The following is a 17,574-nucleotide window of genomic DNA, read 5'->3' on the forward strand; positions in this document are numbered from 1 at the left end:
TTGTGGAGGAGCGGGGGCGGAGCGTGGGGTGGAGTGAGAGGCGGAGTTTGGGGCGGAGCGGGGGCGGGCCAGGGATGGAGCGAGGGGCGGAGTTTGGGGCGGGCAGGGGCGGAGTCTGGCGCGGAGCCCGGGGCTCAGCGAGGGCGGAGCTCGCCCCGGGGCGGGAGCGGAGGGGGGGGCTGAGGGAGAGAGGAGTGCGGGAGCGGGGGGGCGGGTCAGGGACGGAGCGAGGGGCAGGGTTGGAGTAGAGGCGGGTTCGGGGCAGGGCGGGGGGCGGGAAGGGGCGGGGCCCGGGACAGCGCGGGTCCTGCTCGCGGAGAGACGCTTCTCGACCACCAGGCGGCGCTCACGCGAAACATATGGGCCGCACGTGGTTCAGTTGCCGTGGGTCTGCGTGCGCATGCGTGCGTGACGTCACCGCGTGCGTCCTTCCCTTTCTCCGTCCCCGCTCTCCCGGCCAATGGGCTCGCAGCTCCCGCCGTGCCCGCTTCCGGATGCCCCTGACGTGGCCCAATGGGGACGCGCGGGCCGCCGGGATTGGCGGGCGCGGGCCCGGCGCTGGCGGGCGCGCCAATGAGCAGGCGCCGCGTCCGGGACGGGGGCTGCGCGAGACGCCGGGGCCGCCGCAGCAGCCGGAGCCGGCGGGCCGGGCCGGGCCGGGCCGGGCCGAGCGGGAGGAGGAGGAGGAGGAGGAGGAGGACGATGATGATGATGATGATGGCGGCGGCGGCGATGGCGGCGGCGCGGGGGCCCTGCTGGGCGCTGGCCTGGCTGCTGCTCTGCTGCCGTCTGCCCGCCGCAGGTACGTGCGGCGCGGGGCTGCCGGGGCGGTTCCGCCGGGGCGCTCCCGGTGCGGCGCTGGGGGAGGGCGCGGGGCGCTGAGTGGCCGTGCAGCCCCCGGTGCTTCGGCGCCTCCGGCCGCCGGCCCCTCCGCTCGGTACCGGGGAACGGTTCGCTCTCCCGGCGCTCACGGGACCTTGTTTATTCCCGCGGCGCAGGGTCCGTGGCCGTGATGTCGGTGGACGTGGGCAGCGAGTCCATGAAGGTCGCCATCGTCAAGCCGGGGGTGCCCATGGAGATCGTGCTCAACAAGTGAGCGGCCGCTGCCGGGGCCGGGGGCCCTGCCCGCCCCACCGGGGCTCGGGCACCTGGTTTAACTCCTCTCTTTCTGCACAGGGAGTCCCGGAGGAAAACCCCTGTGGCTGTTGCTTTGAAGGAGAGCGAGCGCCTCTTTGGCGACAGTGCCCTCGGAATGGTGAGAGCCCCTGTTGCACCGGCGGTTCCCAGCGCGCGTTCTGTGCCGGGGCCGTTACCCGAGCCGACGGCTTTTTCCTCCTGCAGTCCATACGGACGCCCAGGGTGGCGTTCAGGTACTTCCAGGACCTGCTGGGGAAGCGGATCGATAACCCCCACGTGGTGCTGTACCGGTCCCGGTTCCCGGAGCACGAGCTGCTGAAGGACGAGAGGAGGCAGACGGTCATTTTCAAGCTCTCCCAGTAAGCGGCTCCTTCTGCGCCCCTCGCGGGTGGGACTTTGCCCTCTGGGCTTCCAGAGCCGACTGTTGGTGCTGTAACTGGCTTTCCTGTCCGTTTCTCGCAGAACCGTGCAGTATTCTCCCGAGGAGATGCTGGGGATGGTCCTGAACTACTCGCGTGGTCTGGCTGAGGAGTTTGCAGGTTGGGAGGCCTTAGGTGTTTCTTACAGCATTTGGGTCGGTGTGTTTGTGTGTCACAGGGTTTGAATAGAGAGCGAAGGTGTCTGAAAACCTCCACGTTTTTAGGAGCAGGATGTTGAGTCCCTTCAGCTGTAAGCAGGACTCAACAGCAGTCACGTTGTTTGTTTCTAATATGATGCAAGTTTGGGGTCTTAATCCTATTTTTGGGGACAGGCAGCCCAGATCCCACCCAGCCTTGCAGCAAAGGAGCCTAACTGTCAATCTCTGTGGTGTGTTGCTAGTGGAATAGCACAATGACAAAAACTGGGTGTATTTCATTGACAGATTTGACTCTCGTCCCGACTAGGAGGCTGCGTGCTGTGTGCTTGGCAATACCTAAGTCAGTCCCAAGAGTTTTTACTCTGGAGAGGGAACTTAATCCAGTAATAAGGCTCCACAACGATAACGGTCCTGGAGCATTTGAATGTATCCTAATGTGTGAAATAGTGATCAGTGGGCACGTGGCTTTGTGAGAATGTGCAGAGTGAGCTTGGTTTCAGCAGGACACAGATAGTTTCATCCCTAACGATCCCAGCTGCTCTGGCTGCTTCAGGATTGCGTTCTGTACGAGTGTTCACCTCAGGCTCTCTGCCTTTGCTGTGGTTGTAACAAGTCCTGACGGGAACACGTGTCCCCTGCGCCTCTTGCAGAGCAGCCCATCAAGGACGCGGTGATCACGGTCCCTGCGTTCTTCAACCAGGCGGAGCGCAGGGCGGTGCTGCACGCCGCGCGCATGGCCGACCTGAAGGTGCTGCAGCTCATCAACGACAACACGGCCGTGGCGCTCAACTACGGCGTGTTCCGCAGGAAGGACATCAACGCCACCGCGCAGGTGAGCGCTGGGGGGTCCCGTAGAGCTGCCTGCCCGTTCCGAGCCCACCAACCGGGGAAAGCAATAGCGAATTTCTGAAGAAGACTGGAATGCTTTGTTTTCTGATCTATGAGATGAGTGAAAAGTTTTCTTGTCGCGCGTGACCCTGAGCATTTAATGTGCTTAATCAAAGTACAAGCCCTGTCTTTACAGTTTAAAACTAGCCTAGGGAGCAGAGTCTTGGCCTGTATCAATCTTGGGAAGCTGTGCATTCTTTCTTTATTCTTGTGGGATGTCCGGGTGTTTCTGCTTCACCGTCCCAGCTTCTCCTTCCAGAACATCATGTTTTACGACATGGGAGCAGGCAGCACCGTCTGCACTATTGTTACGTATCAGACTGTGAAGACGAAGGACTCGGGAATCCAACCTCAGCTGCAGATCCAGGGCGTCGGGTAAGATTTCAGCGTGAACTGTGCAAAACCCCCGGGTCTCAGGAAAGAAACTATTCGGTCACAGTCCCTTCTAAACGTGGAGTTTTGCAGCAAGGCTTCAGCACAGTAATTTGGTTGACAGAAGGGGAAATGTCCTTTACCATAAATATAAGGACAGTTCCTGCTGAAAGACTATTGTGGTGAACCTTTCGTTTCCTTGTTTCACTCTAACGTGTTATTTTTGGAACAACTGTTGTTCTTTCACAATCAATCACAGCTAATAGTACCACAGCTAATTTTGACTACTTGCTGTTCTGCATATTTGTGAAGTAACACACCAACTTTGCTGCGTTTCAACTGGGTTGAAGTCATTCCCTCTCTGTTCGCACTTTCGCTCAGGTTTGACCGTACCCTTGGAGGTCTGGAGATGGAGCTGCGTCTCCGGGACTACTTGGCGAAACTCTTTAACGACCAGCACCCCTCCAAGGACGTCCGGAAGAACGCGCGGGCCATGGCCAAGCTGCTGAAGGAGGCCAACCGCCTGAAAACTGTCCTGAGCGCCAACGCCGACCATGTGGCGCAGGTCTGACCTTCCCGCTCCGGGTTTCTGCCTTTTCTGTTCCATCCTCTCATCGCCACAGCCGTGGCAGTGCTTGGATGGGCGCACTCAGGTCCTAGGGGTGTTAAGAAAGGTAGAAATTTGCACTTTTTGGTTGGAAAATGCTCTGCCGATAATTTCATTCTGGGTTTTTTCCCCTCTCGGGCAGATCGAGGGGCTGATGGATGACATCGACTTCAAGGCCAAGGTCTCCAGGCAGGAGTTTGAGGATCTGTGCTCCGATTTGTTCCAGCGCGTCCCGGGACCCGTGCAGCAGGCTCTGAGCAGCGCGGAGATGAGCATGGTAGGTTGGAGAAAACGTGTTAAGGTGGTGGGACAGACCCGAGTCCAGGCTCGCGTCACCTGTCTGAGGTCTGTGGGACGCTGACCCGCGCTGAGACGCAGGGAAGCCCCGAACGCAGCTGTCCAAAAGCGCTTTCTTAAAGCCCGGTGCCTGTTTCCAATCCCCAGGACGCAGTTGACCAGGTGATCCTAGTCGGCGGTGCCACGCGTGTCCCCAAAGTGCAGGAGGTTTTGCTGAAGGCTGTGGGCAAGTGAGTACACAAGGCCCCTTCTCACCTGCCTCCTGTTAACACGCTGCTGTTCGTGGCCCCGGCTGCAAAGCTGGCGCCTGTTGCTTTTTGCTTCGTAGAGAAGAGTTGGGCAAGAACATCAACGCGGACGAGGCGGCCGCCATGGGCGCCGTGTACCAGGCGGCCGCGCTGAGCAAAGCCTTCAAGGTGAAGCCTTTCGTCGTGCGGGACGCCACCGTGTTTCCCATCCAGGTAACCACGGCTCAGTTGTCTCTCGTGCAGGCATGGGGCTGTGCCGGGAGAGACGTTCCAGGGGTCCTGGTGGATTCCTCTGAGTGAGGAAGTTAAGCGAGGCTTTCTGCCGCTCTAATAAAGTCATATAAACATCTGTTGATAAGTACCTGTCTGTCCCCCCATGCTGGCATGAGGCAGCGCAGCCAAACGCTGCAGAAACCTCTGACATAAGGTGCTGCAGAAGAGGGCTGCAGGTCTCAAGTCGTGTTTTTGGTTTGTGACACAGGTGGAGTTTACCCGAGAAGTAGAGGAGGACGACAAATCCAAGAGCTTAAAGCACAACAAGAGGATTTTGTTCCAGCGCATGGCGCCCTACCCGCAGCGCAAAGTTATCACCTTCAACCGCTACACCGACGACTTCGAGTTCTATGTCAACTACGGAGATCTGTCCTTCCTGAGCCAGGACGACCTGCGGTGAGCGGGGTGGAGCATCTGAGCCAGTTCCCTGCTTCGTGCAGCTGTCCCTTGCTGCAAACGTGAGCGTGACAAGCAGTTACCTGTTCTGCAGCGTCATGATCTTACGTTTTCTCTCTGCTTTTTTACCATCAGGATTTTTGGTTCTCTCAATCTCACTACGGTGAGGCTGAAGGGAGTTGGGGAGAGTTTCAAGAAGCACTTGGATTATGAATCCAAAGGAATCAAAGCTCACTTCAACATGGACGAGAGCGGAGTGCTGAGTCTCGACCGGGTACGCACCCCCCGCGGTGTTTGTCTGCCACGCGTTCTCCAGTTCCGTCCCTCTCTCTGGTGTCGGTGGGCCCTGCTTAAAGCTTATTCTGTGCTCTCCTCTCCAAGGTGGAGTCTGTGTTTGAGACCGTGGTGGAAGACAAGCTGGAGGAGGAGTCCACGCTGACGAGTAGGTGTTGATGTTCGCCCTGGCTGTTGGGTTTTCCCTGCTGGAGTCACTGAGGGTATCATTGCTGAGAGCAGAGCAAGCAGTGCAGGTTTGAGAATTAAACCATTAGCCATTACCTGATTGCTCAAAAATACCTACAAACCCTTTGCAAGTGGCTTCTGGGTGCTGCCAGTAGCTCTGAATTGTCGCACACTCCTAAGGTGACTGTGGCATCCGTGGCATCTGTGCTTTGCGTTGCGCATTTGGAGTGCAGACCTCCCTGCGGAGAGGAGCTGGAAGTCTGTGTTTGGAGACGCAGGGATGGCCAATGGAGCCACAGGTTGAAGCTTTTTAGGCAAAGTCGCACATTTCAGGTCATATTCTGGCAGAGGTAGAGGCCCCCTTGTCTGTGTGTGCAAAAACACAAAGCGGGGTCAGGGAAGGGTGAGTTTGGAGCACGTGTAGCTGATCTGCACCTGCAAGGGAGCTCTGTGGTGAGCATTGTGCTGGTGAGGGCAGGAACTGAGAGCTGAGGTGACCTCATTCCTCCTTTGGATACACAATATTCTGGATTGTTTTGTTTCCCATCCGCAGAGCTTGGAAACACCATCTCGAGCCTGTTTGGGGGTGGCGGCCCCACGCCCGAGGCTGGAGAGAACCTGACGGACGCGGTTCAGGTGAGCCCGGGGCCTCGCTGTGGCCGCTCACGTTCACCTGAGCAGAGCTGGAGGTGCCCGGCGGCGCGTGGGCATTTCAGACATTGTCAGAAGCTGATTTTTGCTGAGCGTTAGCATTATCTGTTCTATGAAACACCCGTACAGAATTTCTATATGAAAACCCTGTTTTGGTTTCCCCTTGACTCACCTGTGATGACCAGGAGGAAGAAGAGAGCCTAGCAGAACCGGGGAAAGAGGAGCAAGGGGAGAAACAAGACCAGAAAAGCGAAGCAGAAGATGCCAGCGAAGAGCAGGGAGAAGAGAAGCAGGCGTCTGCGGGTCAGGCAGAAACCAGCCCTCCGCAAGCAGAGTCGCAGAAGAAGGAAGAAGGCGAGAAATTGGAGTCTCAGGTGAGCATCAGGTGGACGCAGTGGGTCTGAGAAGTGGGATTTCCACGCTGGAATTCTTCTTTCCCTGTTAGCACCCTGCTTTCGGAAAAGGCTGCAAAATCTGTGAGTCTGTTCCCTTGCCTGGGAATGTACTTCATCTGTTATAGGATCCCAAAGAAAACAGAGAAACTGTGAAAGAGGAAGAACCGTCCAAAAGTTCTGGTGACAGCACAGCGACCAAGACAGAAGAAGAGAAGATCAAAGCGCCCAAGAAGCAGAAGTTTGTCCATGAGATCACCATGGAGCTGGATGTGAATGATGTGCCTGACTTGCTGGAGGACGACTTGAAAAGCTCAATGAAAAAGTACGTTTGAAACGGCTCTGCTGGGTTAAAGTGCTAGAAAACAGAAGTGAATTTCTCTGAGTGGTGACAGCTCAGCAGCGCTGCTGTCCTGAGAAGCTGATGTATATGACGCGCTGCTCATCTAGCAGCGTTTTCTAACTTTAATTTCTGTTCTCTGTGCATATTTAGGCTCCAAGACTTGACAATAAGAGATTTAGAGAAACAGGAAAGAGAAAAATCGGCCAACAGCTTGGAGTCGTTCATCTTTGAGACCCAGGTGAGCGCAGGATGTGAAGCAGTGAGAGTTCCCGGAGGGCAGGCACAAGCGTCCTGTGCGGCGTGGCTGCTCTGGGGGCTGGGGAGTCATCGGAGCCGGGGGAGCCGGTTGGAAGAGCCCAGCTTGTGTCTTTTGGTCAGGCCTCAGGTTTGGGGGGCTGGGCGAGAATCCAGCTGGCTCAGCCATCGCCCCAGGAGTTCGCGGGTGGGTGCCCTGGTAGTTTTACGCTCCGTGCTCAGCGGTGTCTGACGGGAGCGCCTGCTGTGTTCTTTTCAGGACAAGCTTTACCAGGAGGAGTATCAGTTCGTCTCAACAGAGGAGCAGAGAGATGAAATTTCCAGAAAACTTAGCGAGGCTTCCAGCTGGATGGAGGAAGAGGGCTATGCAGCTGCAACTAAGGTATTGCTGCCTGTAGAGATTGCAGTCTGCTATAACTGAGCGGGAAGTGACACCCAGGCTGGCAGAGCATCGGTCCTTCTTGATCCTTTGTGAGCTGGTTCTTGGAAGTTTCTGGCTTCCTCAGTGTGTTATACGCAGAACAAAATAGGAAGTTCTTCCAGCCACGGGCATGACTTCAACAGGTTCAGCAATAACCTGTGATTCCACGTAGAGCTTCAGCACGTGGCTCTTCTTGCTGTATTGAAATAGTGTATTTGGTAGAGACAGTGACAAAAGCTGCAGCTGCAGCTTGTGAGATTTGCAGCGCTAGGCAGCGAGCGGGCTGATTGTCTCCATTGCCGTCTCACCCGTTTGCAGGAGCTGAAGGACAAGCTTTCGGAGCTGAAGAAGCTTTGTAGGAACCTCTTCTTCCGTGTGGAGGAGCGGAGGAAGTGGCCGGAGCGCCTGGCTGCCCTGGAGGGTCTGCTCAACCACTCCACCATCTTCCTCAAGTAAGAGCAAACCGGGGAAGGGCTTGTGCAGCTGGTGATGTGAGCAATGGCAGCAGAACCCGAGTAGATCGAGTGTCTGCAACACACTGGTGCTTCTGGAGAGAAGACAATGAAACCCCTGCTTGTGAGCACTTGGTTCTACAGAACCCACTGACAGAGGCGTGCGAGCTCTGTTCAGACCTGGGGGACAGGAGGCGTCCAGCACCACACCCACCATTTACCACCAGATTTTCCGCTCTTGGTCCCACAGACTCAGCTTTGTTGGTATTCCCTGTTTTTCTCACCTCACGGTAGCTGTGTTTGCTGGCTCTGTGTTCCATCCCTAGCATCCAGAGGTGGATTTAGGACACTTGTTTGCTGCAGGTGCATGAGACACAAATGTAAAGTGTCCTAACTGGTTGGTGTGTGCCGCGCCTGGTTACTGTTGGAGCTGTAAAGGCCAAGTTGCCAAGGTACAGCCTGTTTGGTTTAACAGAAATAAACTTTCTGCTTATCTTTCAGGGGAGCCCGAATGATTCCAGAGTCTGACCAGATATTCACGGAAGTGGAACTGAGTACGCTGGAAAAAGCCATCAATGAAACAACGGTAATAAATGATCGAATTAATCTGGGGAAAGGTGAAGGTTGAAGTTTGGGTTGTGTGAAGCAACAGGTCCTGCACATTCCCTCAAAGTCACAGCACAGAGTGTGCCTGTGTAGTTTCCATGCCACCAGCAAGCCAGTCCATTGGGATCTGAGGGTTCTGTGTCGTCATTTTACCCCATGTTTGGGTGACTAAGAAAGCGGTGGAAATGTAGCAGAGAGCAGCCTTATCCTGAGTTTGAAGGCCCAGGAGTGGTGACTTTGAAATACTGTGATGTACAGTGATTCCTGGAAGCAAAAAGCATCCAAAAAACACCTTTTCCTTCCCATCCCACAGATTTGGAAAAACGAGACACTGGCTGAACAGAACAAGCTCCCTCCTACTGAGAAACCCGTCCTGCTCTCCAAAGACATCGAGCTCAAGATAGCTGCCCTGGACAGGGAAGTGCAGTATCTCCTGAACAAGGCCAAGTTCGCCAAACCCAAGCCCAAAAAGGAGAAGAACACCACGAAAACCGATTTGGGCAAGAATGGTACAGCAGCCTCTGAGACCGAGACCACTATCCCTCCCACGGAGGGGAAACCAGAAGGTGAGGGGCGGTGGGAAGCGTGTACGTGACTCCAGGTGTGTAATTACCGCGCGTTGGACACGAGTCTCTCTGCCTGGAGTGAAATGGAGCTGAATAAGTGAAGACAATAGTTAACTGTAGGATCACTGGTCCTTCTCGTGGTTTTCGGAGACAGCGGGGAAAATGGAGGCCTGGCAGTGTCCGTTGCACCCAGCCCTGTGTGTGTTTGTTTGTTTCCTGTGCAGGAACCCCAGATATTTACAGCTCCCAGGGCGGTTGGTCACTGTCTGGTTGGCTGCCTTACCGGGAGCCATCAGTTGTGTTCAGGGTGTCCAGAGCAAGTGCTCGAGGTCATGTCCTATAGGAACCGAATGAGCTGTTGATGAGAAAAGTTTGTGGCTTAGCTGGACCCCAGGAAAAAAAAAAAAAGTCTCTTGGGACACTCAGACTTGCAGTTTTCTGGCCTTTTTTTAAGATCTCAGGTGCTGAGGCCCCCGGTCCTTTGGAACCCTCACCGCGTCACCTCATCTCCTGTGCGTTGTCCCTTGACCTCTGTGCTGTTTCTGCTTTGAACACAGACAAACCCGAGGATGTGGGTCCAGCGGCGGAACCTCCTGTAGCTGAGAGCACAGCGACAGACGCTGAGCCGGGGCCGGACTCTGGTGGGTACAGGTTTGGCTGACGCTGTGGAGCACGGTGCCCACAAGCACGAGCTGTCTGGCTGTTTGTTCTGCCCATCCTATTGCGAGGACAGCGATTTTCAACTGGCTGTAGTGTCTCCAGCTCCCTGGAGCTGAGGATCAGCCCCCAGAGTGTTCCCTAACTTCTGTACCACAGGCTGGGAGCTTGGTGGAATATTTAATGCGGAATATTTACTTTCAGTGCTGCTTTGTGTGGTGTAAAAACCGTCACAGTGTGTAACTGAGTTTCCTTTGTTACACAGGGTCCAAAAAAGAGAAGACAGAAGCTGGAGGAGAAAGCAGGAAAAACGATGAGTTATAACAGCCCTGAAATCCCGCTGCTGTCAACATCTATTTATTTCATGGTTACTTTCTTGTTTTTATAATGGACCTGGTTAGTCATGATGTAAATGGAACGCAACAAACAGCCCAGCAACAAAACGGGATAGAGATGTAAATTTTATTTTTTCTTTCTGGGGAATTTGCCGCTACTAACTTAGTGAATTGGTTTTTGTTTGTCGTTTTTCTTACGTGTTTAAAGGTGGCAGAGCGCCCACCGAGAAGTGTCTCAGCTTCAGTATGGATGTCACCAAAGGGACTTTTCTGTGGAGAGAAAGCTGTAAAGAAACATCTTAAGCTTTAGGAAGTAATTCTGAACACGAGCTCCGGGGTGAAGAGGAGCGGGATGCGCGTGAGGCTGAGGCCACGTTTGTTGTCTGTTGGTTGTCTATGCCCATGAGGGTCTCGTGTAAGAAACGTGGTGTCATCTGTTGGGAGTTGTTCCTGTTTGGGTTCACAGGATGAACAGAACCGGAGAGGCTTTGTGCTGTGAGGTCAAGCGTCTGTTGTCCGCAGGCTCTGGTGGGACGGTCTCGGTCTCGATCCGCAGCAAGGACTGAAAACCTTGAACTGGGACGTGAGAGAAAGATTTTGTTTATAGTTTGCTATAAAACGAAGAGCTCAGAAGGGGCAACACTGGATGTGGAGGAGGACAGGAGGTGGTGTTGGCGCTTCTCGCGGTCAGGGCAGGCGTGGTGACGGACACCGGGACGGCGAAGGGTTCGGGGACAGCTCAACGGGCCCCGGTCATCGTCACCCCGCTCATCCCGATGTGGTGTGCTCGGGCTGGCTTTGGGGAACCTCCGTGTCCGCGGACACCGGTGACCGTGCATCTGCTGTCGTGCTGCGTTTTGGCCTTTTCGACCGAAAATAAAAACCGCACTCCCCGGCGCGCTCTGGGAAGCGGCTCCGTCTGTCGCGGCGGGGGCGGGGCCGCGGGCGGGGGGCGGGCCGAGGGGCGGGCCCGAGGCCAATGGGAGCGGCGGGGCGGGCGGATCGGCGGCCAATGGGAGCGGCGGGGCGGGGCCGCGGGCGGAGCCGGCGTTGGGCGCCGGTGCCCCCGCTCGTCCCGTCCGCGCCGGCGCCCCCGCTGTCGCCGCCGGGCTCGTGGGGCCGCCGCGCCCGTCCCGTCCCGTCCCGTCCTGTCCCGGCCCGACCTCGGAGCGGCGCGGCGGGATGGCGGGCGGCGGGTACGGCCGGTACCGGGCCGTGATCTTCGGCGCCATGTTCGTGGGCTACACGCTCTACTACTTCAACCGCAAGACCTTCTCGTTCGTTATGCCCGCCGTCATGGCCGAGGTGCCGCTGGGGAAGGACGACCTGGGTGAGTGCCGGCCCCCCGCCCCCGGCGCCCCCCCGCCGTGACCGGGCGGCACTGAGCGCGTCCCGGCCCCGCAGGTCTCATCACCAGCAGCCAGGCCGCCGCCTACGCCGTCAGCAAGTTCATCAGCGGCGTCGTGTCGGACCGGGCGAGCGCCCGCGGGCTGTTCGCGGCGGGGCTGCTCCTGGTGGGGCTGGTCAACGTGCTCTTCGCCCGCAGCGCCGGCGTCGTCGCCTTCGCCGGGCTCTGGTTCCTCAACGGGCTGGCGCAGGGGCTGGGCTGGCCGCCCTGCGCCAAGATCCTGCGCAAGGTGAGTGAGCGCCGGGGACCCGCGTCCAGCCTGGACCTTCCCTGGCACAGCTTGGGGCCATTTCCTCTTGTCCTGTCGCTTGTTACTTGGGAGAAGAGACCTACACCAACATGCTCCGACCTCCTGTCGGGCCGTTGTTCCTCTGGGCCGTCCCGGCAGTGGGTCCGTGCAGACCGTGGGGCGGTAATGGTCTGAATCCGGAGGAACTGCACCTGTTGCTGCCTCCAGCCAGCCCAGCAGCTCAGGACACGTGCTTGCTTCTGTCTGCGAGTTTCCGTGTGTGAGGTCCTGCTTGTTGTAGCAAAGGTTCAGAAAGTTTGCAGGCCCTGGGTCTGATCAGTAACACCTGGCAGGAGGTACGTCCTTTGTTGCAATCCAGCATTTCAGTGTGCAGAGTTCTGCTCGTCTCTTTGCCCTTGTGCTGATTTCCTGCCGGGCAAGCAGTGATGAGCAGAATTCGGTCTGCACACACAGGGAGGTCAGGAATTGTGAACTGCAGGCTGTTCAGGTAGAGAAACAGGGTAACATATGGAGGAACAGCGTGAGTGGAGCCTCTGGGCTGCATGCGTTTGGGTTTTGTGACAGTGTAAGTGGAACAGATTGATTCCTGCCCCAGGCAGAAGGGAGGGAGGCCGGCTGTGTGCAAACCTCTCTCGGAAGAGCTAAATCCAAGGATGGCGGGCGATAAGCAACTGCATTCCTGTCTGTGAGGCAGCTGGGCTCATCCAGCTGGTGGAAAAGGGCTGTGGAGGGTGGTTGTGTGCACAGAAAGGAAGGTCCCAAATAATGCACACCACATGCGCAGCGGTTTCTAGAGACGGTTACAAACGTAGCGCTCGGACGCCTTCCAAGCGGCTCTGGATGCACGTCGTGCCTGATACTTAATGCACAGCCGAGTCCCGAGGTGACCCCGCGCGCCCCACCGCGCTGCCAGCGCAGCCCGCCAGCAGACGCCGTCCCTGCCAGCGGGTACGCGGAGCCGCGACATCTTAAATTTGCCTCTCCTGGCCCATGTCTTGGGTTCGCTGTCTGTAAATGGAAATAACGCGGAGCTGGCTGGTGCCGCAAGCACCTGTCGAGCTCCTGCGTCTGACAACGTGCGGTTTGGGGTTCCCTGCGTGGCTGGGGCAGCGAGGAGCAGGCGCTGCCCTTACCTGCTGTCATTGATCTGGCTCTAGCCACCCCAAACCCGCAGCGTGGCCCTCAGTTGAGGATTTTTAGGTGCAGTGTCGCTCTTTTTCTAATCCCTCCTGCCGTCTGTCTTGTTGCTGCGCAGTGGTTTGAGCCTTCCCAGTTCGGGACATGGTGGGCGATCCTGTCTGCGAGCATGAACCTGGCCGGGGGCCTGGGCCCCATCGTGGCGGCGCTCGTGTCGCTGCACTACGACTGGCGCACGACTCTGTCCTTCTCCGGCTTCCTCTGCGTCGTCGTCTCCTTCGTCTGCCTCGTCCTGATTAAGAACGAGCCGTCGGATGTCGGGCTGCCCAACATCGAGCCCGGAGCCAAGAAAGGGAAGAAAGGTGAGCATGAGGCCGCGCTGCGGTGCCTTCTCTCTGCGCTCCGGCACAGACGCGTCGCTCCCGGCATGCCCGGCGCCTCCGTCCTTCCCAGGTCCTGAGGTCTCTGCTGTGTGTAAGGGGCTGTTTTCAGCAGCTTTATTCTGTCAAGCTGCTACGTTGAAGTTACAAGTTGTACAAACCAAGATGCTTCATCTCCCTTTCTCTGCAATCTCTCCCTGCTGACAGTGCCCTGTTTTTTGGGGGCTGTTTTTGGCTCAGAGTGTGAGACGCGTGTCTGTGGGGGCACTGGGGTGAGAAGAAGTGCAAGAGCAGGGAATGGTTCCCAAACGGTGCCCTCCCTCTGCTCCACGCTGGCAGGGGACAGGCGGTTGTCCCCTCGCCCCTGGCTTGCTGTGGACTCTGCTCGGTGTTTTCCATCCGAGCCTCTCATAGTAAATGTTTGCTCAGGCTGCGGAGCGTGCCGCTTCTCCGAAAGCAAAGCGGGGATTGCAACACCGGCTTGCTGCCGCGTTTTAAGGGCCGGAGGAAGCGCGGCCACCTGCACCGTCCCCCGGCGCCTGTGCTGCGGGACTCGGCTGCTTTGTGCGAGAAGACGACGTCGCTTCCCCGCGGGTTGTGCGCGCTCCGGGGAGAGCGATGCGAGAATCAACGTGGCAGCTGATGGGGGCCTGTGTAGCGGCTCTCGCAGGCACAGCTTAAAAACATCAATCTGGAGAAGCAGAGAATTTTCCTGACGACCTTTGTGAAGGGTTGTTTGGCAACTGCAATACAGAAAATGACTGAGAGTGGTGTTCGGATTATTCTTTTGAAATTTGTAGCAAATGTGGACTAAATTGACGGAAGAGGTTCTGAAATCTGGGCATGCTTAGAACAATGGGAGGTGCAGCCGCTCTCACCGGTGGCCGTGACTGCGCCCCCGTGCCTGGGCCCGCTCGCAGCCGCTGCAGCGTCTCCGTGGCTCGAGCAGCAGCACCGCTCCTCGTCTTCCTCGCAGGTTCCTCCAGCGACAACAGCACTTTGACGGAGCTGCTGCTCTCGCCGTACCTCTGGGTGCTCTCCACGGGCTACCTGGTCGTTTTCGGGGTGAAGACGTGCTGCACCGACTGGGGACAGCTCTTCCTCATCCAGGAGAGGGGACAGTCCATGCTCGTGGGTAAGAGCCAGAGCTTTTTAAGGTTTGCGGCTGGACTGGGCGCGCTGGTGACCGCCGTGACCAGCCCTGACGCCCTGTCCTCTGCTTCACCTGCGTTCCAGGCAGTTCCTACATGAGCGCCCTGGAGATCGGGGGGCTGGTGGGGAGCATCGCCGCCGGGTTCCTGTCTGACAGAGCAGTGGCGAGAGTGAGTAACCCGGCCCTCGGGCGCGCTGGGCGGCTCACGGAGCATCGGCTGCTTCAGAAGCTCTGCAGCTTGTTTTGGCTTCTTTGCGAGCGCTTAAAGGGCGGGGAGCCGCTGCTTCACGCTAAAAACGGCCGTTCTCAGGGCCACGTCCCTGCTGAATGCCCCGGAAGGCTTTGGGAAGTATTAGGGACTGCGATACGCCCATCGGGTTTCAGATGGTTAATCTGTTGATGTTACTGTGCTCTCCAGATTTTCGTGTTGAAGGAGATCTGGTTGTTGATTGTTGTCTTCTGACCGAAAAAACCCAAACAACCCACATTAAAATGCAGCGGTGGGATCTGAAGCCGAATTCAGAGTGGAAATGGGGCGCAATCAATAACAGAGAAATATCATTTGTCACCCAGAGCTGCTTGTTCAGCACAGCCTGACCGCGGGCGGCCCCAGAACCAGATCTTGCAGAAAGGCTTTAGATGTGCCACCCGTGTTCCTGACGGGCTGTGGGCGCCGTTACTCACGAGTATGAGGTGGGTGGAATCCTTGGTTTGTGACCCGCGGTTTCCTCCTGCGCCGCAGGCCGGGCTGTCGAGCTACGGGAACCCTCGGCACGCACTGCTGCTCTCCATGATGGCCGGGATGTGCGCGTCCATGTTCCTCTTCAGGGTGACGGTCACGGGCGACTCTCCCCAGGTACCCGGGGTGCGGGGACAGCCCGGGAATGGGGGTTTCTTCCCGAGAGCTCTGAGTTCGCGTTTCCTTCGTGCTGTGGAGCAGCAGGCTGACGCGCTCGGTTTGGCTTCTGCTGTCACAACTGCTGAGTAAATGACACTTCTGTTCTCCTTTCTCCTTTTTCTCCTTCAGGACAATCACTTCTGGACTGCAGCCTTGCAGCCTCTGGCTGATCTCACAGGCCTAAAAGAGCATGAGGTTTCTGCCTTGCGTTTTTTCTCCCTCTGCCTGTTCTGCTTTTGCTGCTCTGCCCTTTCCCTCTCGCGGGAGCTTGGTTAGCACTGCAGAACTTAGAACCAGGGCACTGAGACGATTACTGTAAGTTTTGTCAAATGAACCTTTTCTTATAACCATGAGATGACACTAACTGACTTTAGGAGGTCTGAATATAAAACTTGTAAGTTTTTGTGTGGAGAGTTCTGATGACGTTTGTTCATCCGGTGAAACGTGGCCAGTTTAAAGGGGTATTGCGAGCGAGGGCAGGAGGGGTGGTTCTGCTCCTGCAGACGCCTTCCTGCTTTGTTCTTGGCAGGTGTTTTCCCAATGCTTTGTTTCTGAGTCCCATCTGGGAATACGATGGTCCGTAGTTCTCCTGGGCATCCCAAAGTGGTGTTTGTAGTTCAGAAGGCATTCTGCAGCCTGGAGGTGGTCGGGTTCCTTCTCCTTTGCTGTCCTTCCACAAGCGATTGATAAATTCTGAGCCAGGTGGTCTCCCCGGAGCGTATGCGGACACTGACGTTCGCACGACTGGGTTTCTTTGAGCTCGATTCTGCGTTTGTTCAGTAACACAGAGGTTGTCAGACAGTGGCTCTGATCAGCCGCTCGTGTCTACAACGAGAAAAGCTCTTAGCCGCTGTCTCCAGGGTGGTTTTTAACAGTGTCTCAGTTCACAGCTCTCCTGCGATTTCAGGGGCTCGTTGCCCGTCTCTCTCTGATATTCTGGTTCTTTCTCACCAAACCGCGCGTCGTGTGTACGGTTGGAGCTGCGGAGGGGGCAGCCAGCGTGGCGGGTGCAGCGGGTCTGCCGCGGGCTGGAGCTCTTTGTCTGCAGACAGGGAGCGGGGTCAGCTCCGCATGTCAACACCCCCTCGTACCCTGCGGAGGAGGCGGGATTTGCGAGCAGCCGGTGGGCGACAGCGGGAGGGTGCGCGGATCCCGTCTCTGATCCCCACTTCTCTCGCCAGCTCTGGATCCTGACGCTGGGAGCCGTGTTCGGGTTCTGCTCGTATGGGCCCATCGCGCTGTTCGGGGTCATCGCCAACGAGAGCGCCCCCGCCAACCTCTGCGGCACCTCCCACGCCATCGTGGCCCTCATGGCCAACGGTGAGTGACGCGCTTTCCCCAAAAGCCAAGCAAAACCCGCGTGTGCGTGTGCTGAAGCGCGGTTCGGCCCCCAGGTTGGAAAAACAAGCATTGTGTTTTTATCGTGCGTGCAAAGCCAAGTCTTGGCAGGTGTGGCTGAGATGCTCCAGCTGGTTTTTGGTTTGTTTTTCCTCACAGTTGGGGGCTTTCTGGCCGGACTGCCCTTCAGCACCATTGCCAAGCACTACAGCTGGGCCACGGCCTTCTGGGTGGCCGAGGTCACCTGCGCCAGCAGCACCGTGGTTTTCTTCCTCCTGCGCAACATCCGCACCAAGATGGGCCGCGTCCCCAAGAAGGCTGACTGAGGAGAGGACGCCCCGCGCCCGCGTGGACGGCGCTCGCTCTGTTTAACCGGCCTCAGAGTGAGTTTACCTATTGCTGCAACCTCGATTTCTCATCACGTGCCCGAGGGCGCGTGGTTCCTGCTGCCGATCACTTTTTCCCTCGAGATGTGATAATTCAGCTCGTTTACATTCGCGATGATTTAACGTACCTCTTTCTGGCAGCGCTGCCGCTGAAGCGAGCGGGCGGCGCCGCCTGAGCTTCCCCGCTGAAGGTTCTCTAACGTGACCTCAGGTAACGTCACACTCGGTTTTGCGCTCGCTGTTTGTCTCGGCAATTAACTGCCAGTTAATGATTTGTGAGGGGCAGCAGCTGCCATGTCAGCTGGAAAAACTGACCCGGCAGCTCCTGCCGGCCTGCTTCTGCAGCTCTTTCCTAAAAACCACGTTTCTAGCCTCAGATTGTATTTTTTCAGTGTGGGGTGCGCAATGACCAGACTCAGGTTTTTAACTGGAATTTTGTCAGATGTTGTTGTTTTTCCCCCAGAAGCGTTTACTGCTTTAGGGCCCTGGAAGAGGCGAGTTCCACTCGCGAGGGACCTGCGTGCGGGTCCTCTGCTGAACAGCGTGGTTGCAAGAGTAGGTAGCCAGCCTTAATTAAAACAATGGAAATTAATTACGGTTTGTACTGAATTACGTGATCTTTGACTATCTGTGAAATAAAAATGGAGCACTGTCACGAGGGCTCAGGTTGTCTTGCAGAAAATGGGGCA

General features: G+C 56.9%; 2 protein-coding genes across 3 annotated transcripts; both read left to right on the forward strand.

Moving 5' to 3' along the window:
* Positions 1 to 649: 649 nt before the first annotated feature.
* Positions 650 to 10,834, forward strand: HYOU1 (hypoxia up-regulated 1). Its single transcript, XM_065855700.2, has 24 exons — positions 650 to 802; positions 999 to 1,092; positions 1,177 to 1,255; positions 1,342 to 1,496; positions 1,600 to 1,676; positions 2,365 to 2,546; positions 2,862 to 2,977; positions 3,356 to 3,539; positions 3,724 to 3,858; positions 4,026 to 4,108; positions 4,207 to 4,339; positions 4,608 to 4,795; positions 4,931 to 5,069; positions 5,177 to 5,237; positions 5,811 to 5,893; positions 6,094 to 6,282; positions 6,429 to 6,625; positions 6,794 to 6,881; positions 7,158 to 7,280; positions 7,638 to 7,771; positions 8,273 to 8,357; positions 8,691 to 8,943; positions 9,501 to 9,584; positions 9,866 to 10,834. Exons 1-24 carry the CDS (start codon positions 703 to 705, stop codon positions 9,922 to 9,924), a joined length of 3,021 nt encoding a protein of 1,006 aa, XP_065711772.1. The 5' UTR covers positions 650 to 702; the 3' UTR covers positions 9,925 to 10,834.
* Positions 10,835 to 10,998: 164 nt separating this feature from the next.
* On the forward strand, positions 10,999 to 17,540 carry SLC37A4 (solute carrier family 37 member 4). 2 transcript variants are annotated; one of them, XM_065855644.2, is made up of 9 exons: positions 10,999 to 11,265; positions 11,340 to 11,572; positions 12,849 to 13,092; positions 14,087 to 14,245; positions 14,347 to 14,432; positions 15,006 to 15,119; positions 15,291 to 15,356; positions 16,343 to 16,481; positions 16,659 to 17,540. In XM_065855644.2, exons 1-9 carry the CDS (start codon positions 11,118 to 11,120, stop codon positions 16,823 to 16,825), a joined length of 1,356 nt encoding a protein of 451 aa, XP_065711716.1. In that variant the 5' UTR covers positions 10,999 to 11,117; the 3' UTR covers positions 16,826 to 17,540. The 2 variants fall into 2 exon arrangements, with proteins under 2 accessions (XP_065711716.1, XP_065711717.1); XM_065855645.2 differs by lacking the exon at positions 15,291 to 15,356 and having other exon boundaries at positions 11,001 to 11,265.
* The last annotated feature ends 34 nt before the right edge of the window (positions 17,541 to 17,574 follow it).

Source organism: Patagioenas fasciata, chromosome 24 (assembly GCF_037038585.1).
Source record: "Patagioenas fasciata isolate bPatFas1 chromosome 24, bPatFas1.hap1, whole genome shotgun sequence".
NCBI lineage: Eukaryota > Metazoa > Chordata > Aves > Columbiformes > Columbidae > Patagioenas > Patagioenas fasciata.

What these genes read in the sequence shown, in the direction of transcription:
- HYOU1 (XM_065855700.2), top strand. Translation starts at nt 703, where the DNA reads ATGATGATGATGATGATGGCGGCGGCGGCGATGGCGGCGGCGCGGGGG. An exon ending in TCTGGCTGAGGAGTTTGCAG is followed by an intron (nt 1,677 to 2,364) that starts GTTGGGAGGCCT and finishes CGCCTCTTGCAG; the next exon opens with AGCAGCCCATCAAGGACGCG. An exon ending in AAGCCATCAATGAAACAACG is followed by an intron (nt 8,358 to 8,690) that starts GTAATAAATGAT and finishes CCCATCCCACAG; the next exon opens with ATTTGGAAAAACGAGACACT.
- SLC37A4 (XM_065855644.2), top strand. Translation starts at nt 11,118, where the DNA reads ATGGCGGGCGGCGGGTACGGCCGGTACCGGGCCGTGATCTTCGGCGCC. An exon ending in GCTGGGGAAGGACGACCTGG is followed by an intron (nt 11,266 to 11,339) that starts GTGAGTGCCGGC and finishes CCGGCCCCGCAG; the next exon opens with GTCTCATCACCAGCAGCCAG. An exon ending in CTGACAGAGCAGTGGCGAGA is followed by an intron (nt 14,433 to 15,005) that starts GTGAGTAACCCG and finishes CCTGCGCCGCAG; the next exon opens with GCCGGGCTGTCGAGCTACGG.